We start from the raw sequence: 27,453 nt of genomic DNA, 5'->3' as shown, positions 1-27,453 counted from the left end.
ACCCCACAACTTATATTTGCCTTTATTACAATATACATTTCTACCCCTGTTGCATCCAGCAGATCAAAATGAGGTGTTAAAATGATTTTCATCATTGCAGTAGCACATACATATACAGAGTAAATACTGTATATAAATAGGCCTTGAAATAATAATCCATATCTACAAATAAAAAAATACCCAATACTCTCTTTCTCCTCCCTCCCCAAATTACAGCAGTAACATTTTATCTTCGGGGTAACTAACGCTACAGGCATGGTATTCTTTCCCTCACACGACACAGCCGGAGCACTATGGTCATCAGCTTCAAGAAAATAAGCGTTAGTCATTCCTCACTGCTGCGTATTCTAGTTTATGTGTATCGTGTAAACAGAATATACTGTGATTTAATGTGTCTGCATATTTATGTTAGCCAAATATTCTTTCTGTAGCATAAACCAGCATTACACTGCAAGCAAGGCGGAAATTTTTTTTCTTTCACAGAAAGAGTAGGAGTTTGTTAAACCATCCCTTTTTCTTCCACATGAATTAATAAAGCAGTTTAAATATTAGGCATAAAATGGCTCACGTACCAAATCAAAATGTCTTGTAGTCTCTGAAAAAGTATGGCGATGTTTCTAGCAGGTCAAAACTTTGATTTTTGTGTCTTTTTTGTGAGCAAATTTGATAAACATTAGTTATAGAAACACACATTTTGTTTCACCGTTCAGCTATATTTCAACTTTCAGCTACAAAGGGATACACAGCATGTCAGAAGTCAGGCACTGAACTTCAACAGAATCACAGAAATGTTGGTCAGAAGGGACCCCTGGAGGTCATCCAGTCCAACTTCATGCTCGGAGCAGATGATTGCCAACACTAGATCAATTCAGCCGTAACTCTGTTTAACCAAGTCTTTAAAAACTCCAGGACGGAGACTCCGCAGCGCCTCAGGGTCACCTGTACCAGTGCTGCACTACGCCTACAAATCTCACAGAAGTCAAACGACCATCATTCACGCTATCATTTGGTTTGAAATACTAATGGCAACAAACAACCCTGGATTAACTATTTATTAAGTTATAAATAAATACAACACAGGCTTTACTTGCGGAGAACTCTCAGGGCCCGTCTTTTCTGGCGGAAGCTACTGTGTGTGGTACCTTAGGAAAACAGATCTTTACTGTTAAGGATAAAAACCACAAAACTGACAGCCTCTTACTGAAGGATTGGTTTGGTTTTATTTTGCATAATAAATAGATCGAAATAAGCCTTTATGAAAACTAAATTAAAATAGGATGCAGTTGGTATATTCACCCATTCATTCAATCATTAATGACAAGTATTACTAGATACTTAAAGGAAAGCGTGGCAATATTTAGAGATGCAATCACCTCAGTTTGGCAACCTGCAATCCCCATTGATTGTCTTTCAGAAAACCTATACCACATTTCTTCCATCTTTTTACTTAAAGATATTTGCATTTTCTTTAAACTTTCAAGAGACCATAATCAGCCTGGGTTGTTAAACACGCATTTCCTCCTCTTTGCGTTTGTCTAATCCTCATAGCTCCAAACTGGGCACGCACCTTGCCCGAAGCAGCAACATTCACGTGAAAAGGAAGACAGGGAGGACTCACCACTGCACACTGCAGCTGTATCAAGGATTGCACTTATATTCATTACTATTGAAGGCACAGAGAAATCAAAAATTGGCCCCCTGATATCCCAGATAAAGTCTGCAGCACTAAAAGTTAAAAAAAAAACCCTACTACAGAATTGCCATCCTACCTACATTGCTATCACTCTCGACATGCAAAACCAGAATTTGGTGAAACAGAACAAATGTGACACAGAGCAGGTGTTCCCAAACTTTGGGTGCTAACTTACTACAATCACATCTTAAAGTTTCTCCTGGACCACTCTGCCTTCCTATTATTAAACTCTTAACTGAAAACACTACAAAGCAGCTGCAAAACATGTACCATAGCCTTACAGATCACAAGCTGGCAGAGACCACAGCTTGTGAACCACTGTTTTAGCTATATTGAAATACAATATACGTGGAATCCCATGATGCCATTTCAGAGAACAATTAGACTTTTAAATATATTTTAAAAGGAAAAAGTTTCTTTCCTAGCTACAAGCACATTTGAGAATCATTTGGCATGTAGTCACTTGATGTCTACATTTTAAGTAAAGTACCACATTGTGTAAAGGCAGACCATTTGGAAAACATTATCAAGTGATCTGCAGTATTGCTTTTAGCACGCACAGTTAAGTCTTAAGGCTGTCAAAAGCAGGTAGCAAAACCAGTATCTACAGCTTGTGTCTGGACAAATAAGGAAGAAAAAAAGATGAAAGAGGAGATCTCATTATCTTGTAGGAGAGTAAATTGCACTAAAAGTATCCATTCTTCATGATACAAAAACAAAAGAAAAAAAACCCATACAGTAAAAAACCTGAGATGCATCATTCACTAGCATCAAAGTTCACATTTTAGCCAAAATAACGTTTCAAAAAAAACTATTCCATTTTGACAAAATCCTCAGTGTTCTTGGCTCAGCAATGGTCTTGAAACTCAGCAGATTCTGGGGGCAAGATGTCTTTACTGAAAGTCACTGACTTCAGTAAGATGGGCACTACGCACAGTAGCCCGTAACTTCCGCTTGCACACTTACCTTAATGCAAATAGCAATTCTCGAAGCATGCTACTTCTCAAATTGAGAAATACTGCCAGAATCTAGCCACCTTATTTCACTTGCTTTCTGTTTAGATTACACATCAGTTATTTCCTCAGAAAAGCAGTTACCTTGTCAAAACAACAGGCTGGAATAAATCAACACAGCTCAATTGGCTTTGATAGCCTCACTGATTTACAACAGCTGAGGATCTAGACCAGTAATTAACTCTTAAACAAACAGTTGTTGGTCAAGCAAGGGGAAAGAGGAAGAATCATTCACTCCTTCAGAGAAAGGAATTTTGACATATGGGTTGCAATCCCTGTCAGTGTCACCAGACGATGTCAGGCATGGTGAGCACCTTCAGCTCCCTTACTTGCAGGGTGTTCTGATGAGATGAAAAATTACTTCAGTGAGGCAGAAAAGATACAGAACCACTTTATGACCTTATGGCACGTTAAACTGCAACTCCAACATCACTTCATTTTTATTTGACCTTAGGTGATGAAACTCTATGGCACAATTTGAGGAGCTGGGTGAAGAGCTAGAAACACAACTCCTATTCCCAGTAAGGCTCCTTCTTGTCATCTGGAAACGTGACTAAGTATGAAAAAGCATTTTTAAATTTGCTCACAGCAAAAGAATACAATGCTCACAACATCACAGATTCCAGCTGAACTGTCAACAGCAGAAGCCAAGTGGTATCCTTTCAATACAAGCTAACTCATTCTTTGAGCTGAGACCAACAGTTTGGAGACGCAGCTAAGATGAGGCTGGATGTACATCCTGAGTTTCAAAAGGTGGCAGAGGTTCTCTCCAGTAGGTGAACTGACTGTAGGTATCAGAACAAGGGAAATCTGAAGAATGGCTTCTTTTCAGCAAGGGGAAAATGTGATCTACCACTTCACACAGTCTGACGTAGCTGGAAAATAAATAAAAAGAATGGTGAACCATTGCAGATCTTCTTTCTTTGAATTTTTCCTAAGTCCCCAACCACTCAGGCATGGCTACTCTTCCCACTGACAAGTCACCCTCCTCAAGTGAGTAAAACTAAACTGGATTTTGGTGCCTAGCTTCCAGAGAAGATTCACAGTTCAGATACAAAATCCATTCATTCTAAGAAACGACAGCAAGAAATAGATGCAGTTTTCCACCCATATCACCTGCTAAAACATTCAAGCCCCATATTTTGCTTCTCCATTTCTGTCCAGCTTGGCTCAAGCAGCTCCCTGCTCAATCGATTATTCCTATTTTATACATATGCAGCTCCCCGTCAACGAAGGGCACTCTTAACATGACTAAATGCCATTTCCATTCAGTGTTAGATACTACAGTGCCGAAGCATCCTGCTGGAAGCCATCAGCCCTATCTTCAGATTTTGTCTTCTGGCTCTTCTAGATAGAAGCTCCAGGAAAAGGAAATTTTGAGAAGGCCATGAAAAGGCAGATGGCTTCAGGAAGCTACCTAGTCTCATTATTATGCAGGCCAAATTGTACACTGATAATTCCTTTACATGATTAAAGTAGATGGAATATATTCCACTAAATACTAAATTATTTCTTTTCGTCAGTTTTACTGGTGGAAAGCCTGTATTTTATTCTAATTTTTTTTATGTTTTGTTTGAAATATTCTAAGGAATCTTTCATAAGTAAGATCAAATGCATCTTTGGGCAACTTGAGTCATAAATTAGAACAGCAAATTAATTTAGTCTATAAGGTGTTAGAGATAAGAGATTACTTACGATGAGATGTTTGTCTTTGCATGCTCTTGTATAAGTTCTCCTTTGGGGTTAACTGTAAATATCCTGTTTAAAGAAACCCCCACCTGTTTATATGAATAAACATCCTAAACAGAAGAGGAAAAAGACAAGAAGAAAAAAAGAAAAATCATGATTCTGCCCTTGTACAATAATGTTTATTCTTGCTGGACTATATTACACAGAAGAACGTACACAGTATTGGTACTAAATTTATCTAGTTATTGTGTATTTGAAATTCTCCATTATGTTACAAACGAGGTCAGTCTAACAAAATGTTCATGAAACAGACAATTTGCAGCTAGGTAAGGAGTTTGCCACTTCAGTGTGAACTATTAATCAAAATCACATTCATTTTTTCAGTAGCTTCCCTTGACGCAAAAGTAACATTCAATAAAAAACTAATGATATTTGGTGTAAAGGCATTTGCACTTTCATTTTTCTTTAGAGAATATTTCGTTTCCTGGGTGCATTGTACCAAGTATTTTGCAACAGTGCACAGAGGTTAAAACACAACTGACACATGAAACAGTGATTGGTTTCCAAGGACAAGGTCACAGAAGGAAGTCATGACAACTGTGTCTACATTAAAACCCAGGAAGCATCTCTTAGCTCCCCAGTTCAGATTTGTGCCATAGCCATATATTGACTCCATGTCAGAGCAAAGGGGGGAAAAAAGGGGAAGCAAGGCATATATGCCAAAATAGCAGCAGTGAGCCCCAGCAGACAATGCAGGTGCAACTCTGGGAAGTACAATTAGAACTCCAAATTAAGAACATCTTCTAAGAAATACAATTCTTAAGGAAAGCAGTGCATAAGTTTTGATCTGTTCTGAAGAAAAGCTTGACAAAAGCAAAGACGAAAATAACTCCCAGAAGATCAGAGCAAAAACAAGCTTCCATTTTACTATTATAAATCATGGTTTTAAAAGCTGAGGTTGTGAAAGACTGGAATGTTAATGAAGATATAAAGATTATTTTTATCTCTATGTTGTAAAGACTGTTCCAAAAAAAAAAAAAAAAAACCATTAAGTAACTGAACAAATGTGAAGAGCAGTCACTTCAAGAATTCAGCCTCCTGGCAGTCCATGCACTATCTACACCTGTAACACACACAAGTACTGAAATTTCACTGAGATTGTCCTGTGGAAAAAAAAATAAAAAAAAAATAAAAAAACCCCACAAGACAAGCAGCACAGAAATTTGAGAAAGCGATGATCCTGATCCTCACAAAGCCAGCAGCACACCTCACACCTGAAGACTGCACTCCAACAGCGATTAGAGGAGTGAGTTACCAATAATTTCTTTAGAAACGTTAACTTACAGCTTTATTTGAAATTTTATTGAAGTATGCATGAAAATAATGACTTTATTCTATTTCCCTGAGGTTCAAAAAAATGGAACCAGAGGTAGGCATCATCCATAATACCAACCCAAGAAAGTGTTTAAAAAGTTATTTCAGACCCATATGTCTAAAGGGACCTTGATAATGGAAGCTAAGCTATGTATGATCTAACAACTGTCTAGCAATCAGACAGTGAGGACCTCCTGTCCTCTCTGACATACTACTTCTAGAAATGTAATTTGCTAAAAGTTGAAGCTGAAGAGTTGCTGTTCATAAATGTCAGCAACCCCAACAAAAATATGAGACAAGTGTAGAAACAAAGTCCCACCAGAAAGGCATGCTGAATCCTCTCAAATGCAGTTACAACATCCATGGTTTCGGTGCCAAAATATCCTGCCAGGCACCTCTGTCCAACACTGAGGCATATCAACTGCCCAGTCTCTGAATGTTCATGTTCACACTGGCAATGGCCAGGGTACACATTTATAATGATAATTTTGTCAAGCTATCAATGTTCCTGGTAGTGAACATATCTCAGCTCTGAGCAGCTAGGGGCTGGAATCCATGGTCCATGGACTACGCCTGTATGGAGTCAGTGGAGAAAGATGGTCACCTAGAACCTGAATTACTTACTCTCTCTCCAGACACGTCCCATTTCTCTCCACCAACTAGACAAAGAAGTAACCAACTGGAATGTTCTCTGGCTAATCATACTGAGAAATATGAAGGGTCAAGGACCATTCTCTCAAGATCAAATTACTTGGCCATGACACAGGCATATAATTAAGCCAGTTTAGCTTCCAAAACAGGGTTGATACACCCAAGCTGCACACTAGCCATATGGTTATGTCCTTTAGCCATAAACACCACACTGGTGTTACCAGGTTTCTTGTTACATGTGTTTCTACAGAAAATATTACCTGACAATACAGAGCTGGAGGAAGAACCAAATGCTCTGTGGGGCTCCTGGGCACAAATATGGGCCCCGTCTGCCCAATTTAGTTAGCATCTAAACTTAGGTGCCCAGTGAAACTGTAAATATCTAAAGAAGTAAGTTTTATACATATATATATATATATGCTTCTGGAAGTGGGATGCTTTCAAAGCCCCTGTCCTTCCTTAGACACCTATTACGATACCTACGCTAGTAAACTAAGCGGGGTGAATGCCCATTCTCAGACTTGGAAGTCTCTCAACATTGTGTCAGTATTACTAAACTTTCTATATGCCACCTCTCATAAAACCCAAAATCCCATAAAAAAAAAAACCAACCCCCCACAGCCCCACATTCACAAACACACATACACACAATAAGGCTATATCAAATGCCCATTGGGAAGAGTCCATGCCCCAAGCTAACACAGCAATCATATCAAGAAATTGCCAGGAAACTGCTAGCTGCCTGTGTGTCAACAAAGTCTCTTGGATCATACTAAAAATTTAAAAGAAGGGATGATCACATGCCAGGGTCCCTGCCTCTGCCCGAGCTCCTGAGACCATTTCCTTTTCTGGATGCATAAAAGTATTTTTTGGGCTAGGACAGGAGAAAGAAAAGCCTATAGCCCAATTATACAGCCTTCGAATGGGTGACAGAAATCTGTCTTCCCCTCTCCATGTCAAACGGCATCTCACTTTCCATGCAAAGTAGAACTTTTTAGTGGCATACAAGTTCTTTTGAGCGTACTTAGAGTTTGAAGTATAAATTTCACCAATATTCATCTGAGAGATTTTCTGTCTGTCAACATGTATCTCACTGACACTGTATCAGTGTGGATTAAAATGAGACCAGTGTTTTCACACCAGCTTAACTGCCAATTTACACAGATGTAACATAGTTATTTTGCTGCTTTTCCATCTCTCTTTGCATCCTACATTGCGACATCTTTGAGGAAGAACCCTTATATTTTCCTTTGTATAGGACATAATAAAATTTAAATTCCCATTTAAAGCTTGTAGGTTCTAATGCAACAGAACCATGAAATAACAGCAACCTTTTGCATTCTCTGCAATAGAAAAAAATTCATACTTACAGCAGGCCTGTTTCCAAAAGCAGCATAAAAGGGTTCTGTGTTAGGATAAAATAAGTTTTTGATGTCTGTCAAACACTGAACTTTAAATTTTTCTGGCTTCTTTTCTATCACCTCCCTGAAATGATAAAAAAGGGAGACTGAATAAGTACGTATGAAATACAGCACAAACCATTTTATTTTCTCTATTCAACATTTTTACCTAGCTGGATACTCCTACAGAGCCTCCAACCTTCTCCAATAAATCTTGGTTTGGAAATCACAGTGCTCACAAAGACAAAATAGCATTCCCAAGCTTACATAATGGGCACAGTAAATAAATCCTCTGAAAGAAGGGAACTTCTACTGAAACCTATGTTGTAAAGATGGCTACTGAGCAAGGATGGTTGATTATAGGGAGTAGCTGCTAAATAAAGCCTCATGAGACATAAATTGTCATCAAGTAAACTGCTTCCTGAGAACTACAGCATGATTCATAGATTATATTAGCCTTCACTGTTTATAGCCTTTTTTTTTTTCCATTATTTTTAAAAGGATTGCAATTACCATATGTGCTAGAAGCACCTCAGCCTGTTAAGATACTGCTACAGTCAGAGTCCTCCATCACTGCTAATTAGCAAAAGTTAAGGAATAAAGCAATCTTCTATTTCTCTTCAGTTACTCCTTACAGAATATCACATTCATTAATGAACAGAGGAGCTATCTCATCTCTGGGCAAAAGCCCTTTCACAACAGCTTCTCTTGGCAAGGAGACTGAACAGGTGGCAGAGTCTGGAGTTCCCATAACATAGGAAGATGCCAGCACGACACAAAAGCTCTTCAGAAGCTCAGAATCCCATATCCTAGCACCAACACATATGTCAAGGAAGATGTGAATAGTACAGAAGCTTCAGAGGAGTAATACAGCCCTTTGGAAGAGCAGCTCCATGTATAAATCAAAGTTTGAGAAGGTGCAAAAGAAGAATAAAACCATCTTTCCTCAGTCTCAGCATACGCCTGATCTCAGAGCCCTCAAACCCACAATGATTAAATCTACAGATAACAACGAAGTCATTGCCCACACATCACAGCAGTTACAGTAGTATACACTGAAAGATGGCCATTCTTTTGTCTAAACAAGATACGAAAACAGTATCACTTTAAATGTATTTCTAGATATGAGGAGCATAAGATAACAGTAACTACCCTTTCACTGCATTTATTATTTAATCAGTGTGAGAAGTACACTGTAATACTTCCACAGCCTCTTATATTTAGAACATGACTGGTAAGACAGCCTGTAGCATGTCACTCAATCAGGAGAACGTCTGAACAACCTTCTATTAAAAATTCTAATGAAATATATCCTGTCACAGCAGCTTTTAACAGCTTAAAATATTTTCAGTAATCACTTGACATGCTTCACTAAATTAGGAAGAAGGTACGATATTCGAGATCTGTGCTATTATTATGCACTTACTACAGTTCAACACCTAGAAAGAATATTGCCCATGCAGAATACCACAGTGCAGTCAGGAGTATTAAAAGTTCATTTCATTTTCCCACGAATTTCTTCAAAACCCACAAAGTAATATTCTTCCACAAAAAAATATTTATGCCAATGGGAACGCCTTACAAGTCAAGACTAGAGTGTTATTAAAATGTTCACATTTTCCCATAACTAAATATTAACACACCATGTTGAACACATGAAGTCAACAGGTAGGACAGTGCACAGATGCACATTGAGGCATGTCTAAGAGATAAACTAAGCAATGTGACTTTCTATTGGATTTTGGTCTTTCTCTAATAAAATTTCTTCTTAATTAAATTTTGCACCAAAACGTTAAGAAAAAGACATTATGAATGATTTCAAGTACTCCCATAAAAAACCTGAGAATTCAGTCTCCACCAACCTCCGAGTCTCTTTTTGCATAAAAGGGACATTGCAGTACCTGTGAAGAGCTGAGAATAAGCTGCTCGGACTCAGCAAGAGTGGCCCTTGAGGCAGCACAGTTCCTCGTTCATTGACCCAGTGCAAGTATCCTCTGGTCATGTCTGCCATTCCAATAGCGCGTGCTGAGCAATACAAAAATTTATATCCATTTCTATGAACAGAAATAAAAGAAGAAATTACTGTAAAAATAAAGCTGGTATTTTGATGTTAATAATTTTGGGAGGTTTGATTCTTGTAAAAATAACCATGACGGTTGAACAGACTTATCTTTAACCTAGGCTTATTTAAAAGGAATAAAAACATTTATGCCAGAACGTTGGATAATTAAAATCCATCTAGCTCCACTGCAGTTAGTGATTTACATCTAAACAGGGCTCGTTTACCTCTGGTCTTCTCATGGCTTATGACTTCTTATGGTTTTCTATCTGCCCCTGCATAGTGGAACCATACTCCTTAGTAGATGTCATTTCAGTTAATGCTGAGGGGAAAACACTTGGCATAAAGCAGAAAATGGTGTATTAGCCTTTGCTGTATTAACAGTGTTTACTCCTGCCTCTTGAGCCCGTGCAAAAAAAGACTAGTCTATGTGCAGAAGTAGCACATTCCTTGAAGTCGGAGCAAATCTGAACTTCAAAACACAGTATGAGAAGTAATCTTTGACTTGACACTGAAATAAAAGTTTTGGCAGAAGTCACAGGTTACCCTTGGTTCTGTTCATGATAGAACAGAGTCCAGTGATGTTGGTTCAACCTAATAGCAATTTACTTCAAGTCCTATAATGAAATTCTTGTTCATAAAATAAAGAAATACTGTACTCAGTGCACTCATGGTCATTAAATCTAAGTATTGAACATTTATATGGTGTTCTGCTGTAATATCTAGCCTTTACATAATTAACTTGGTAATTTGAAAAACAACATGACTCAAATCTATTTTTTTCTCTTATGTTTATGATCACCAAAGCCCTAACAATTGACAATGCTGGCAGGCATAGAAATAACAACAGTAATTAAAAAAATTAATTAACATTTTCACCAAGTGTAATGCAGAGGTTATACACAGAACTAAATACTGCTCAGCATGTGAATTCCCAGGCTGTCCTGTCTTTTTTGTGATCACGTATGGCTATACAGAATGAAAGCACAAACAAGTGTCTCTGCCACAATTTAGATTCCATCATCCATAATTTACAATTCATCATCCGCGTAAAACAAAACGCAATAAATGAACCTTAGCATAACCCTAGTACACAGAAAAAAAAAATCAGATTAGCTAAGAGGACCGTTGTGATGTGTACTACAGGCTCTTCAAAAATTTATGGTAATTTGAATATATAAGAACATCTGAATTTAATGTAATAAAACAAAACCAATTTTAATTTTCTGCATAAAGCAGAAATATCAACCCAAACAGACAGCAATCAGTAACCCCCTTGGTAAAAGTTAAAATCCGAATGCAGAACATCAGAATACATCAGATACTTCATCCGATTCCATTCGGACATCAATTAATTCTTCTCCTCGTTTCCTTTTTTCTCTCAATTGCTAATCACAAAACTTACCACACTCTCTGTCTCAGAGCCTTCAGTGTACCTAGTGGCTTGACTACATTGCAATGTAGCCAGGGAACCAACAGTACAGCTGTGCTCTTGCACTAGCTGCCTTTGCTCACCTAGAAGCATTCCCACACACCGCCTCACATGCGTCAGTCCAATCTTTCTTCTCCTGTTCATATTCATCAGAGGAAATATCACAAGTTTTCTGGAGTATATTGTTCTAGGTCATACCAGGGTACTCTTTCTGTTAATGACATTCACTGACCTAAAGCACAGCTGATCCACCGTAGCCCAATGGAAAAAAATAGTTTTTCCAAAACACCATTAGATCTCAGGTATGTTCAGCTACTTCTTGAAAAGGCCTGTCTTTCTCCATGGAATACACAGAGTGTACAAGCCACAAATAAAGATGATGAATCCCTGTCCTTACCCACACAGCAGCACAGAAGGTATTTATTACTGTGGACCAACAGGCACAAGTGCAAATCAACTCCTGAGCTATAATACAGCAGCTCGCACTGGTGTTGCCAGGCAAAGAGCCAGTTCCTCAGGCTCTTCATAGCATATGTCTTACTGACTTTCAATGCCTTTAAATTGCACTTCAAGCGACATTTACTACTCTCAAAATTAACCAATGACACAAGAGTCTTTTACGACTGATCTTTCCTAAATTTGCAATTTAATAACAGAATTAAAAACAAAACAAATATGTATATACAGAAATAACAAAATAAATTGCATAATCATCAGTAGTAAAGATCATCATCAATGTCTTCGAAGCTCATCAATATTTATATAACAAATAAAACAACAACAATATTAGCAGTGAGTATCCCAAATGGATCCATTTCTACTCAAAGTAAAACACCCTGCTCTACTTTAAGGGTAAGATTTACCTTGCTTGACTAGAAGCCTAATGTTTAAACAGCTCAAGTCTAAGCTGTTTCACTACACTCCCTTTCTACTGACTGCAAAGAGAGGGAACCCACGCAAATGGATTCATTCCATGTGTTTTAGATTTCATCCCTGCATGACTACAGGTGAGTCAAGATTGGGAAGAAGAATTCCACCTACAACGACCACCCTGGGGTAAACAGTCTTCATGCATTTCACAATTTCCTCAACAAGGAGAGAAAGGAAAGGGTATTAGCATCTTATTAATTAATGCTGCTGCAACTCTCAGTTTGCAAAAAAGTTCCACTTGCTGCAACGGTGCAACTCATAGAATCATAGGGTTGGAAGGGACCTCTAGAGATCATCTAGTCCAACCCCCTGCCAAAGCAGGGTCACCTACAGCAGGTTGCACAGGAACGCATCCAGGCGGGTTTTGAATGTCTCCAGAGACGGAGACTCCACCACCTCTCTGGGCAGCGTGTTCCAGGGCTCTGCCACCCTCAAAGGAAAGAAGTTCCTCCTCGTGTTTAGGCGGAACTTCCTATGCTCAAGTTTGTGCCCATTACCTCTTGTCCTGTCCCTGGGCACCACTGAAAAGAGCCTGGCCCCATCCTCCTGACACCCACCCTTTATGTATTGATAAGTGTTGATAAGGTTCCCCCTCAGTCATCTTTTTTCCAGACTAAGAAGACCCAGGTCTCTCAGCCTTTCTTCATAAGAGAGGTGTTCCAGTCCCCTAATCATCTTGGTAGCCCTTTGCTGCACCCTCTCCAGCAGTTCCCTGTCCTTCTTGAACCTGGGAGCCTAGAACTGGACACAGTACTGCAAGTGCGGCCTCACCAAGGCAGAGTAGAGGGGGAGGATGACCTCCCTCGACCTGCTGCCCACACTCTTCTTGATGCACCCCAGGATGCCATTGGCCTTCTTGGCCATGAGGGCCAACTCATTCAAATTACTACATTCTTTGGAACTAAGTGTAGCTATCTGTTTGGGATGGCTGGCAGATCAATCACTCCTCATTGGTAGCAGGCTTTTTGACATCACAAAGCAGGTTTTGCTCTGGATATCATACAGCAGATATTTACACTGTGTAGCACCACTGAAGCGATGAGACATGGATAAAATTCTCACCCTTATAGGTTAAAAGAAGCCTAGAGAAATTTAAATTTTTATGTGCAAATGAATAAACACAAGCCACAGATGCATGAACAGATTTACTGAACACTTACTGGCTCACTTTATGGTACAACTTCGCAATCCCTTGGTGCGTCCAGTCTTTTCCAAGAGTCGGCAAAATATGACCTAAAGTATCTGACCTGAGTAACGGAAAAACAATATAACTGAACTGAAAGAAAGCCAATATGTATAATAATAGATGACGCTAATACAAACCCCACTTATTTGCCTAGCAGCAAAGGAAAACAAGGTTTTCTGTAAGGTACTGATTGTGATCAGAATGGATGATTTTATTCTCCTTTCTTTTGAGATGGGCTGACATGCCCATCCTTTGCCATGTTATTTTAATTACTCTTGTACCCCAGGACTTGTCTTCATGGACAAACTCGTGACCCATAAGGTAACGTGGAAGTTAGAGCATACGCTCTATGGCTATCAATCTATCAATCTAAAATCTACACGGGCTATCAATCAGACCTGTGTAGTAGGCCAGCCAGTACTAAGCATGCTTTTTGAGGTTTTCATTAAGTGTTTTCTAAATAAACCAAATCTACCCATAAGTGAGATTTATGGGAAATTGCAAGCATAAGAAGTGACATTCTAGCTTACTTCAAAATAACTTCTCCACATAAAGCCAGTAGTTGTTCACATATAAAGTGTTATGAAATAGTTATACTGGTTTCAATGTATTTCCCACTTTATATAAGATAAAATTGTTTACACTATAATAACATCTAGAAATTCAAACAAATGAGCACCTCACTTGACTAAGAACTATACAGATACACAGAAAGAAATCCACACCCTGAATATCTTGCATCTTAGAGAGAAAACACTGAGCAGTGGCTTAGGATGGATTTGCAAATTATAAGGTTATTATATAAGGTGATTATAATTATAAGGTGAAGTGCTTCAGTAACTCTCTGGTCAGCTCAACAGTAGAGAGGAGTAGATCCCATTCACTTTATAGAAGCTTAAGAAAACAAAAGGGGGGAAATATTAATTTATGTTGGCATCAAAAAAAAATTGCTCTACAATGAATAAATCACAAGGAAGAAAAGAGTTTCAGTTTAAGTATTTTAATTCACCCCAGATTGCTCTTGGAAATTATTTCTCCTTTGTTCTTTTTCCTAATTAGATATAGCCAAGTTTGATTTTGAAAGAAATTGATTTTGAAACAAATCTAAATATTTCCTTTTAAAAGGTCAAAATAAAATGCCTGTATTTTTATTATGCGTTTCCTTGTTCCACCCACAATTGTTTTCCCCACTGTTAAATAAAAAATAAAATAATAAAAAAAAAAAAAAAATCAGTGAGCAAATCGTTTTGGTCACTCCAAAATTGTGGGGTTTACTCAAAGTACTAATCTGAAACTTTTCATCAAATTCTAATTCTGACATTGATTTCAGAGTCTTGTCTTCTAAATAATAATGTCTTTCACTGGAATGCCCCAGTAATGCCTTTTAAAACAGAATTCATGTGTTTTTTCTTTTTAATGTAGCCAGTGCACTTCATAAGAGTGATGCAGCAAAAAGGTTATGATTTTGCAGAAGGTCCTCCAATACTACTGTAAATACTATCAAAAAACACCAATAGGTGACAAATAATGGGCAAATATAGCATGTGCCTTTAGCTGAATTTTTAATTTTTTAATGATTCTTGCATTGTTTGAAAGCCAAATATAAGAAAATTGCCAAGCCCCCTCCCAAAAAAAACCACTAGAAGATGATTCTGTGACTCAAAATTTCCTGTTAATTACTTTTTCCTTTAGTCCCAAGGACAACTTGTCCTTGCAGAAAAAGCCTCTCCCTGTTCATGAACTCACCGTGTGATTGTTCCATCAATGTCAGAAATAACAACTTTATCATCCCAATTCCATAGGTAAATGGTGCCTTCACAGCGGCAAGTGCCTTGATACTGCGTTGTAACACTAAAGGTCACATCATTGGGGCCATTCTTGAGCTTTAAGCTTTTCTGCAAGACATTATCAGCGAGATAATCAACAAACTGAGCGCATGAAATGGACACAGTGCAAACACAAAGCCACAGATGATCATTGCCTCGGTCACACTGAATCATTGCTTTCAGCAGAGCTATTGTCTAAATAAGGATAGCAGAGCTTTGCCCTCTGTGCTGTATGTTAGGCATTGATTTATAGAGCACAACAAAAACAACAAACAAAAAAAATTCTGTTTCACAGTCAGGGATATTAAAAAAAAAAATCTCCAAAAGTTCACATAAACAATAACAAATTACGGAATAGGGACTATCTATGGGGGGTTTCCATTCTGAGATATAGATACACATGCAGAGAGGAATGTAGGTAATGAGGAGTTCCATGAATTCTAATCAAGAGTGTTTATATGGGGATTTGTGTTCTATGGTATTACATCTCCTTCCTATAATAACCCACCTCTTATACCATATGTCCTATTACCCTTCAGTCTCCACCAAGTTTCCTCAGCTCTCCCACTTCCCTGCCTTTCCATCCCACTGTCTCCTGTGTCACTTACCAACACGCTGGTCAAGAGACTACTGTCTTTACCAGCACTGTTGGGCCCTAAGCCTTGGGAACAACAGTCCAGGTTGATGCAAACACAGACCCACCATCAGCAAAGGAAGAGTTGGTAAGTGAACTATTCCAGGAGCTTAAGCCCTACAAATTGATGGGCCCTGAAAATATCCACCCAAGGGTGCTAAGAGAGATGGCTGACATCATGCAATGCCTCTCTCTATAATCTTTGGGAAGTCATGGAGATTGGGGGACATCCCAGAAGACTGGAAGAAGGCTGATGTCACCTCCATCTACAAGAAGGGCTTAAAGAAGGATCCAGGAAATTATAGGCCCATCAGTCTGTCTTCAGTCCCTGGGAAAGTTATGGAATGAATCTTCCTGGGGGCTACCACAAGTCAAATGGAGCATGTGACTGGGAAAAGCCAGCATGGATTCACCAAGGGTAAATCTTGCTTGACAAATCTGATCGCCTTCTATAACAAAGTAACATGCTTATTTGATGAGGGGTGAGTGGTGGACATTGTCTACCTGAATTTCTCCAAGGTTTCTGACACAGTTCCCCACAGCCTCCTCCAGGAGAAACTGATGCATTATGGTCTAGACAAGTGGACTCTGCAGTGGGCGGGGAACTGGCTGACAGGCTGCACCCAGAGGGTGGTGGCAATTAGCTACTTTTCAAACTGGCAACCTGTCACAAGTGGGGTGCCCCAGGGATCAATACTTGGCCCAATGCTGTTTAGTATCTTCATAAGTGATCCGGGTGATGGGATCAAGTGTACCCTGGTGAAGTTTGCTGATGATACCAAACTGAGTGGGGAAATGGACACTTTGGCAGGGAGAGCCACCTTGCAGGAAAACCTAGATAGGCGGGACAAGTGGGCTAACAAGAACCTTATGAAGTTCAAAAAGGACAAGTGTAAGGTCTTGCACCTGGGAAAATCCAGGAGTGCAGCACAGGCTGGGATCTACCTGGCTGGGAAGCAGCTCTGTGGAAGGGGACCTGAGCGTCCTGGTGGACAACAAGCTCAGTATGAGTGAACAGTGTGCTGCTGTGGCAAAGGCAGCCAACAGGATGCTGGGCTGCATCAGCAAGGGCATCACCAGCAGAGATAAAGAAGTCATTATCCCACTCTACTCGGCACTTGTCAGGCCCCACCTGGAATACTGTGTTCAGTTTTGGTCCCCACTATGCAAAAAAGATTTGGACAGGCTGGAGAGGGTCCAGAGAATGGCCACCAAGATGATCAAAGGACTGGGAAGCCTGCCATATAAGGACAGACTGAGGGAACTGGGTTGGTTCAGCCTTGAGAAAAGAAGGCTTAGGGGAGACATTATCACTATATTCCAGTATTTAAAGGGTGGCTACAAAGAAGATGGAGACTCCCTTTTCAGGAGTCAAATGGAAAAGATGAGGGGTAATGGGTACAAGTGACTCCTGGGGAGATTCCAACTGGACCCAAGAGGAAAATTTTTCATAATGAGAACAAACAGCCACTGGAATAATTTCCCCAGGGAAGTGGTGGATTCCGCAACATTGGACACTTAAGATTCAGCTGGCCATCTTGTCTAGACTGTACTTTTCCCAAGGAAGGTTGGACCAGATGATCCTTGAAGTCCCATCCAACCTGGTATTCTATAATTCAATTCTATTTGTGGACCTAATCATTTGTTTTCACAAAAACTGCAGGAGTTTAATACTTTAATTGCCTCATTTATATTTCCCTGCAATTGTTCAGTGAGTTAAAAAGTGAAAAGGAGGTGAGAATGCAGAACAACTGATGGGCAACTGATGAGTCTCGCTCACTGTTGAATCCAGAAACCAATCTAAAAGTAGCTTTAGCTTCAGCTAATTTCTGCAAGGTATCTGAAAAGTATCAATATATTTGTGTAACCCTTGCTTTCTGTTTGTTATAGAAAATTACCAACACATCCTATATGTCTCTTGGGAAAAATTCTACATTTCTTACAAACTATTCAGGCAGTGAGTGATGGGCTGTTTAATGCTGTACGCCTTGTGTGGGTTTCCTTCAGAAAATTAATTGGCTGTAGATAAGACGACAAAGAGTATTTCCCTGAAGCAGACCATTTTTCCAGATCAAATTGGAAAGCGTAGAACACAAAACTGTAACAGTTTTGTCAACATTAGTCAAAACACCTCTGTCACAGAGGAAGAGAATTGGCTCCAGAGAAATTAACAGCCTGACCTCATAGTAAATTCACAAGCAGGTCTTTCAGAAGTTACTAACAGAAAATTGTATTTATATAAAATGTGACTGTCTGCCTATGAATGAGGGGAAAGGAAAGGAGAGGAGGAAAAAAGAAAAAAAGAGAGGCCTGTGGGTTAACATATACACTTTATACATAATAAAAAAGGATGTGGTTCCAGTACACTTATTCAGGTAACAAATACATACTTTGGAATTTAATTTTGATATTTTTCTAAATGGGATCCCATGTCTCCCAATCTCTGAACCCCAGCACTTGCTGCAAGGTACAACATTCATGCTTAATACTGAAAAGAGAAGGGAAAAGATTTTTCTTTTTTTCAATATAACAAGAGAGAGAATTAAATGCAAGACGTAAGAGCTAATTAAGCTTTGCAAGCCTGAATAACAGTATTGTTCATGTTGCATTATAGAAATGACATTTCAGGACAAGGAGGTAAAATTAACTCACAAGCTGGTCAGAAGTGAGTCGAAGTGTTTTTTTGTAACTGATTCCAGACAATAATGAGAGATGACTTGAGTTGGTTTGTAATGACCCGAGGTTTTGTTTGGCAGCTCTGGGGTCTTCATCGCTTGAAGAAGATTCATCTTTTATTCTGGAACATTGCACACAGAGAAAATGATGTTATCATGTCAGTAAATGCATCTCAGTATCCATTAAAAATGCATTAACTGTGAGTCACCAAATAAGTCATTGATTCTTTGTTCGTAAGTACTGTCTCACAGGAGGTCATTCACATCATGGCTTTAAATATATCAATGAAGTGCCAAATTTTCATTCACGCGTGTTCCCCACTATTCATACTTGGATTGTTCTAGTCATTCACGTGTCTATAAGATAGTTTTCAGCCATATTGACTCAAAAATCTCAAACTGGTAAAAAAAAGTAATGCCCATTACATACTGTAGCTACAAAAATTCCTCAGTTCCCAGAATAAAGAGGCGTTTGTTATTCTGGCTTCCACCCCTTCTCTCTTCCTCCAAAGAATTAACAATTAATAATAATTAAAAAAAGTCCACATCATGGAAATTTTGTTATAGAAAATAACTCCTCCTTCTCTTCCAATGAGCAACTTTAGATCATTGGAGTATTCTTTGCCAGAATTTGCAGGATTACTCCATTCAGGATATGATGATAAGTCATAAAACCTGAGCTGCTTTACACAATCCTTTTTAAATACACATCAGTATAGTTTTGGGTTTTTTCCTGTTACAACCACTTTTTCAGAATTTTTGTAAGGGTATCTTTCTTCAGAAAATAAGTTTTCCTACAGTAAAGAAATCTATCACCTTAGGCGGAAGGTAAAATATCCTTTCAGATCCTAGAAATCTCATCTTTAAAACAATCAACATTTTGCCTCTTATTTCGATCACACCTAGATGTTGTTTGATGTTAGGAAGTCTTGACCCAATATCAAGGTACTGCATGTTATGCCTAGCAACATTTAAAAACCTGTCTTATCCTTTGTAACACTGGCTCTCAAAAGCTCTACTCAACATCCCACTTGTCCCATTTTGCTTGAGAGCAATAAACTCCTAATGACAGATTTCTAAGGTCAGTTAAAATTTAAACAAAGAACACCAATTACAGAATCTAGTCTGCTTGAAGTCTTAATCCCACTTTAAGGCTTATCTCTAAACAGCCATGTAAAAAGAAACAGATCTAAATGTCACTTGTCATCCTTAAAAGGAAAATCAGCCTTTCCGATTTAGTCTGTGGCTGTCACAAACTCAGAGGGGCAACTGAGATAACATCTAGTCTCCTACAGAATGAGGAATCCTCCTTCCAGCACATTCATCTGGACTGCAACTGTTGACCTTCAGAAAGAATGACAGCTAATGCCTTTTTGTTTCATAAAGATGATCCTTGAACTTAACTTAATGAGCATAAAGCATATTTAAATCTGGCCCTTTTCAGCTCTAAGTGCAAACAGCACACAGCCAGGCTGTCCTTACAGTAAGACCTGTATGTACAGAAAAGGGGCAAGGTAGGAGAGCTATCCCTGGCTAACTCATCCCTCTAAAGCCTCCAAGGCAAGTTACATCTCATCTTACGGAACCCTCCTGAAGGAGAGATTCTGGCCATACAGTACAATTAGTTTGGAGCACGAGAAGGAAGAGACTTCTACAATCCTTGAAAAAAGAGTAAGAGAAAACCATGACTATTGCCTGTGAAAAAAACCTATGAACAGTCTTAGGCCCTTGAACTTCCCAAAATACACAGGAACAAATTAAGTTGTCAGGCCATAAATGTAAGTAAATCATAAATTTTAGCAACTGGGATCTAACAACAGCATGGTATCATCTATGACGTTCCTTTGAAAACTCTTGAGAAATACATATAGCTTCAGAGAACTGCTCCAGTTATTGTTTGTTTTCACGGAGCTGGAATGGGTAACACGGAGCTGCAGCCAAACCACAGAAATGTCAGAATGCGCTCGCAAGGCCTGCAACCCTGCCATGGGTAGAGCCTTCCTACCTGCACTTATTTGGTGCAACGGATAACAAATTAAACAGATTTCACTGACACGGTATTTCTTTATTGAATTATAAGAGGTGGCTTGCTTTCATTTTTAAATGGTGACTCCTGCTCATTTCAGGTACAGATAATTTTGGGGGTACCTGTTTGCCATGCTCATCTGTGAAGAGTCTTCTCCTATAAGTCCACTCCCACTCATGCCTTGCTCTGGCTTTGTTTCCTGCAAAAATACAAGTATGAGAAGCCATGCATCTCCTGTGGGGCAGACAGGAAATGTTTTTAGGAAAATATTAGAAAACAGAATTCTGTCTTGTACAGACTTGGTAAAAATCAACTGCATCTTTGTTTCCTTTGTTTGTAGACAAAGCAAAACAAAACTTCACAGTTTTCTTAAAGAACAAAGGCTGCACAAAGAATTAAAAATTGCAAATATAAAACTCGGAACAAGAATTAAGATGGAAGAAGTACAGAAATATCAGATTTCAGATCTAGCACTGTTGAAGTTCTGGGATCAATCCCATAACTTCACAGTTCATGCATCTCAGATAGCTAGATTTCACTTGAAAAAGCAAAGAGGTGAAAAGGAAAAAAAAAAAATACAACTACCTTTCAAAGAATCGTTAAAATTCTTAATCCAATAAAATTTTCCAAACTGCTTTTACCTTGAGTAGATGCTAAACTCTATTAATTTAATCCCACAAGATTTTTAAACAGTGAATCATTTTCAAACACACAAACGATAACACCTCCCCCTATTTATTTATAGCTGCCGCAGCTCAAGAGATAACCAATACGTCCACTCAGAGAGAAATTCTAAAAAACTGCAACAAAACTGTGAAAACTAAAGTCTCGTGCTCTGAAGCTCATACCCACAGATCAGTATAATGGTTATTTCATGCTAGGCTAAAAAAGTTCATTGACTGAGGCACAACCATAAAAATGTATTAGAAGTAATTTTCTCCCCTCAAGTACTAATGCTTCAATAGTATAAATTAAAATGAAGAGGTTTTATTAGCCAACTTTAAAGATTAAATATGTCTAGACAGGAGATCAATATTTCATATAAAGTTTTTGCTTTTTTCATTGTTCTTTAATGTTCATCCATGGCTTTAAGACTGTTACCACAAACTTTTAATGCTCAGAAACAAAATTCAGAAAGACTTTAAAGACTAATATATAGTCAATTTTCCATCTTAGGTTTTGCTGAATTTTACAGCTCACACTACTCATAAATATGTCTGTTCTTCAACTATCAAAAGAAAGCTGCAGAAATCTAGAAGAAAATATTAAATTAGTGGCACAGCTCTTTGATTTTAAGTTCCCAAACACAGATTTAATCCATTAGATAATACTGCCTCACATTTGTGTAACGAAAATAAATGCAGAACCAAAACACTGCAGGCAAATATTTCAGGTAGGGTCTGATCCAAAGCCTTCTGAAGTCAGAAGAAATCAAACTTCAGACACCGTTTAAACATCTTAATGTGTATATCCTCAGTCAAACTGAACATTGAGCTACTCTCAGAAGCAAAGTTCTGAGGGATGAACATGGAGGTATCCAGCCTTCCCACTGCAACCAGAGGGAAACTTCACTTGCTTCTTAAACTTACCTCTTTAATAGTGCTGTTCCTCCCTCGCCATGAAAACCACCACCTTCCACCTTTTTTGGGCATCTTGTCCCTCATTATAGATTCCACAGTAGCCTGTGATAAATGGATGGTAACATAAAAAAAACCCAACACAAAGGACAACCTGATATATGTAAATGAAAGAAAGTGCCAAACACACAATTTTAACTTATAATAAGTAGAATAAAAGTAAACATACTGTCTGTGGACCATAAATTCTATTAAAGCAAAATCTAATGGTATCCAGAGCTGCTCTGAAGTAACTTAAACATGAATACTTATGGTATTTTTAAAAGGAAAATGAAAAACAGATAAAATCAAAGAAGAAAAAAAAAAGCATAAACAGGTGTTAGTATAATGTCTAGAATGGAGAACCTACTGTTTTTAAGCTGAAGTTATTTACTGAAAATCATGTTAAAAAAAAAAAGGATATCACTTTCTGAAGGAGCTCTCATGCAAAACAGTAACAAACCCCCATGCAAGATAGTTATTCTCATTTAAAAATAACTACAACATTCATATTTAATCACCAGATTGGAAAAAAAAAATCAAAGAAGTTACTAGCTTTTATGAGTTTAGTGTGATGCTATGAATTTGACTGACAATGTTACAACTGTTTTTTTTAAACCCTGGCTATTTTTCATTGGTTGTATATACTAGAGCTTGGTAGAGAAAAGTTTCTTTCAACGCCCATAATGACAGGAGCCTTATGCACTGTGACAAGGAGAGCTGAATTCTTTCACTTAGAGAGCAAGCAAAAGATAAAAGGGGAAAAATGTTACAGTAAAGGTGGCCATAGTGTTTGGTATGCCCTAGAATAAGTCATTAAAGTAAAACTGTGACATTAATTAGCAATTTTTTATTAAAAAATAAAAAATAAAGATTCCAAGAACTCTTAGCAATTAAAACTGAGGGTTGAAGGGTTGAGTTCAGCTAATGTGCGGGACAATGCATCCCTTTTTTGCAGTGTTTGCATAGGTTCTCTTCACTATATTATTTAAAGTATATGAGAAAAGAAAGAAATGACAGAGCAATAAAGTTGAGCGAAGAAGTTGAGAACTTTTTAAACAAAAATAAGAAAAACAAGGAGCAGATGGAGCTACTGAGAATGAAATGCAACTGTTGAGAACAATGGCTACAATTTAAGGGAGTTCTCAAACATATGGACAACTTCAAGTAGACATCCTATTGATTTCTAGTGAGATAATTCACATGCATGCAGTTAGACATGTATTTAAGTGTATTTTGCAGAACATGAACGGGTTTTTTTTGAAAAAACTCCATTTTCAATCACTTCGTAAGGCCTTTTTTCATAAAGCATCTTAGTATTTCAATTCCTCAGTTCCATTATTACAGCAAATCAAAACTCTAATTAACAAGTCATTAAGAAAACCAGTAGGATGACTAGTAGCATAAATGAGTAATTTTAATTTCAGAAGTACAGTTCAGCCAAGTAAACCTTCCCAATCATACAGACCATTCCAACATAGTCATAGCTATCTGCCGCTACTTACCCAAGTTGGTTATGAACAACCAACAGAGAAACAGAAAACTAGCAACCTACAGGCCTTCTTCATCTAGCAGTTAAAGCTTATTCCCTGAAGTTAAAGTTCCTGGCCTCTATTTTTATTTTATAATATACGCTGTATACAGATAAAATAGAAAGCAGTCACCAAGTATTCAGCTACAGCAAACACTAACATGGGTCACTATAATTTATGTTTCCGATTCATAGTAATGCAGGAAAACAGGAAATTTTCCTCTTTCAAAGTATTTTTAATGACCTTAGTCTAGCAAATAAACACAATTCACAGACCAGATTTAGTCCTGCTTATTTAGCCCTTAGCATAAGCTAGACAGTTACGTGTGGATAGGTATTACTGATGTGCAGATTCTTTTGTACAACAACTCTCTTCTCTGCCTTAATAAGTGGCAGAATGTCATAACTCCTGCTCTGACCAACCTTGATGTTCAATCTCACCTTTGGCAAAGGTTTCTGGAAAGCCTGCATTGCCAGCAGAAGGGGACCAGCTGTCGTCCAGTTGTAGTACCTGGGCATGCAAGAGAGACAATTACAGCATTTTGTAATCCCAAGGTTCCAATTCACAATCCACCTAGTATTTATCATCTGGCAAGTTAAAGCCATGAAGCGCCTTTTGCACAGGTCAAACTCTGGCCTGTACCAGTAATAGCAAACCCACCTTGCTCCACAGTACGTTCACAGGTATTTACAGTATATACTTTTCAAAATACACAACAAAAGCTAGGTCCTTAAGCAGAAAGGGTATTTGTGGTACCTTCCTCATGTCCTTACTATGCCTCATTATCATAGCGTGAGATACATTTTTTACAAGCTGTTTTCACTGTTTTTTCCATCAAGGAACTACATAAAAGTTAGGGGCCGTGGTCTGTAGGATGTCAAGCTTTTGCTACTACGTGCTGAACATGGGTCGACTCTTGTTACAGATAGTAGACAAACACAGTATTACCATCCATGTGCCTAGGGAAGCAAAAGCTCACACAACATCCAGAGAACATGACAGTAAGATCCTCACTAAGTACTCCTCTCTCTTCCCAACGTATCAGTAGGCAGGTAAACATTACCATCAAATTCAGAGAACTACCGCAGGGAAGCAGTAAGTGACTCACCTCAGACCACAGAGAGGGTCAGGTATGAGGTGGTAACATACACAACACGAACTATCACATGGCACCAGGCACGTCAGATTTGGATGAGCGATGTCTATGACTAAAGGTAACCAACCTCTAAGGGCAGTACAAGGCCGTGATCCCTCCTTTACTCTGTAATGTTGTGTGCCAGGTGCAAGGAGCTCTCGAGTTAAAACACCCTCCAAAAAGCTGCCAGCAATACAAAAATATGAAATAGTGCCTTAGCCTTACAGAAATGGAAGTCTCACACTTGGTGGGTGAAGTTTAACAAGTCTTGAAAAGCCATGCCTCCATAGAGGCCTATTAGCAAAATATTCAGTATATACAGACAAACTGCTGGGTGCAGAGTGCTTGCGAGCAGACTGCCATATCCCTATAAATATTAATTATTCAAATTGGCTCAGGGCAAGCCTTAGCAAGTTCATATCCTATTTCATTTTTAGTCTGCCAATTGAGTGTGAACACTATCAGCATTTAATACTAGCTTCTTGAAATTCAAATTGTGTCAGTTAGCTGTAACAGGTCATCTGAAACTGCTCTTTACTCTAAATTTAAAGGAGGAAAGGTAACTAGAAGAGCCTGAATTCACTAGATGGCTGACTCTTTCTGGATGAATCTAAGCTATAAATATTCAAAATCTATTTTTTCAACTATGGTGAAACTGATCCAATGCACTGAAGTGCCACAGAAGTGTTTTTGTTACAGCAGTAAAATATTCTTTTACTGAAATATACTTACTTATTTCCAATCTTAACCACAAGGTTAGGGTCATCAATGATAGCAGGATTGTCCACAAACTGCTGATATGTTACTGCATGTTCTAAGAATTCTTCTGTGGGGGGAAAAAATTACATAGATAAAGTATGCGTTTAGAGATGCCAGAGATGGGCCAACTTAAACCTCTTAGCATCTCTCAGACACATTGGCTTCACATTCAGGGTCAGCCCTTCATTACTAGCGTGATGAGATTAGCAGTAATACGGAAGCACGATGTTCAGAGACTCTCAGTCTCAGGAGATGCTGAGGATTTCTTTGTTAGGTGCTGGGGTGTTTTTCCTGTTCAAAATACGAGCTAAGTGAAAGCTCAAGGATGGAACTGTGAAGGAGGAAAATCAGGCTTCTAAGCAAGGCAAGGAAGTACTTTGTCATGCCTTTCATCGATCCTCTGATTAGGTTAGGTTAGGAGAAGGAACCGATGGGCTCAACATATATGTAAATCTATAGCCAGAAACTTAATTATCACTTGTAAGGCCACCAGCAAAATGAAAATGTTTACTCATAAACAATCTTTCCGCTGCTTGTAACTCCTTTCACAAGAGTCTATGTAATTCAGAAGTGATCCAAATAACAAATCCAACTCCAACAAATCACAGTATATTTGAAATGTTTTAATAACTAGCTTCTGAACAGCAATCAGTGTAGCATCAGGCTCATATGATTGTCAAAACTGAAGAAACTGCCAGTCTTAATCCATTTATCTTCACGCTATGCAGCTGGAAGTTTAAAGCACAATGATCTAAGAGTCACACAAGAAACTGGCGGTAGAGCAGGAACTCAGGTTAGAGTTTCCAACTCCTCCTCCTATTATCCCCATTCACAGACCCTTTTTTTCACTCCTGATACCAACAGCGGGGAGTTTCCTAGCTATATACTGTATCAAGTGGCAAAAGTACTATTAACACTATTGTGACATGAAACGTAGTATTATCAGGAAATAAAAATACCAATAAAATACTTTGGAAAAAAAATAGTATATAGCAGATTGAAGTGTGTTAAAAATATAAGTCCTATATAAGACTACTATTTTAAGTGTGAAAAATTCTAGGAAACAACATTTTAGGGACAGTATTTATTTTCTCAACACACTCTTGAGTGCAGCCACAGGAGGGCACTGCTTCCTCGGTCTCGGATGCTAAAACTTGGCTGACAGCACGTGCCTGTAATTCAGAAGGTCATTCTGTACCTTTGGTTATTTCCTTGTTGTCAGTAAGGCCTCCGCAGAGAGAAATGGCAATGGAGGGCAAATCTCGAATTCCATCCGAGGTGCTTTCAACTCCACTGTCAACACCTGAGCTCCCAACAGACTGGGGAGAGTGGCTGGCAGACCGCGGCCCCGTGTCGTTCGTGTTCTTGCTTTGGGTGTTATCCCCACTGGAAAAGAAAAATCAGGAATTCAGTCTTCACATATGCATTCCCAAATTCTCCCCCTTCAACAAACAGTTTACATCTGACACACACTTACAAAAAAAAGAAAAAATAAAAAAGAAAGAAAGTTTGCCGGATTTTGCCATAAAATTTAAACAAAGTAGTATAGGACTCACGTATCCTCAAACATTAGATTGCTTCTGCTTACTTGCCTAAACTAGGCATGTATAATTATAGCTTCACTTATTTACAAGAGAGAGGGAAAAATTAGACAATAAACTGTACAACCTTAGTAGGAATAATAATGCTAGTATAAACAGAGTTTATACTAGTAGAACTATTCCCACACAGGAACAAGTTAAACATATTAACATATGTTTAACACTATAAACATATTAGTTTATTATTTAATTTATATTAATTATATAAACTGATAGCTAAAC

At 38.4% G+C, this 27,453-nt stretch overlaps 1 protein-coding gene across 5 annotated transcripts in view; it reads right to left on the bottom strand.

The window, feature by feature from the left end:
- Positions 1-6: 6 nt before the first annotated feature.
- LPIN1 (lipin 1) overlaps positions 7-27,453 on the bottom strand; it is an 86,908-nt gene continuing 59,461 nt past the window's right edge. For all 5 annotated transcript variants that reach the window (XM_074581873.1, XM_074581875.1, XM_074581876.1 and 2 more), the window contains 12 exons: positions 26,829-27,016; positions 25,604-25,697; positions 24,177-24,246; positions 22,178-22,270; positions 20,711-20,787; positions 18,540-18,684; positions 15,174-15,322; positions 13,402-13,488; positions 9,722-9,874; positions 7,791-7,905; positions 4,402-4,505; positions 7-3,581 (listed from right to left, as the gene is read on the bottom strand). In XM_074581873.1, the coding sequence (XP_074437974.1) occupies positions 3,422-3,581; positions 4,402-4,505; positions 7,791-7,905; positions 9,722-9,874; positions 13,402-13,488; positions 15,174-15,322; positions 18,540-18,684; positions 20,711-20,787; positions 22,178-22,270; positions 24,177-24,246; positions 25,604-25,697; positions 26,829-27,016 (1,435 nt within the window). In that variant the 3' untranslated portion in view covers positions 7-3,421. The remainder of the gene's footprint in view (positions 3,582-4,401; positions 4,506-7,790; positions 7,906-9,721; positions 9,875-13,401; positions 13,489-15,173; positions 15,323-18,539; positions 18,685-20,710; positions 20,788-22,177; positions 22,271-24,176; positions 24,247-25,603; positions 25,698-26,828; positions 27,017-27,453) is intronic.

Source organism: Larus michahellis, chromosome 3 (genome assembly GCF_964199755.1).
Source record: "Larus michahellis chromosome 3, bLarMic1.1, whole genome shotgun sequence".
NCBI lineage: Eukaryota > Metazoa > Chordata > Aves > Charadriiformes > Laridae > Larus > Larus michahellis.
The sequence above is the reverse complement of the archived record's forward strand: the minus strand, read 5'-3'. Positions and strand labels throughout refer to the sequence as shown.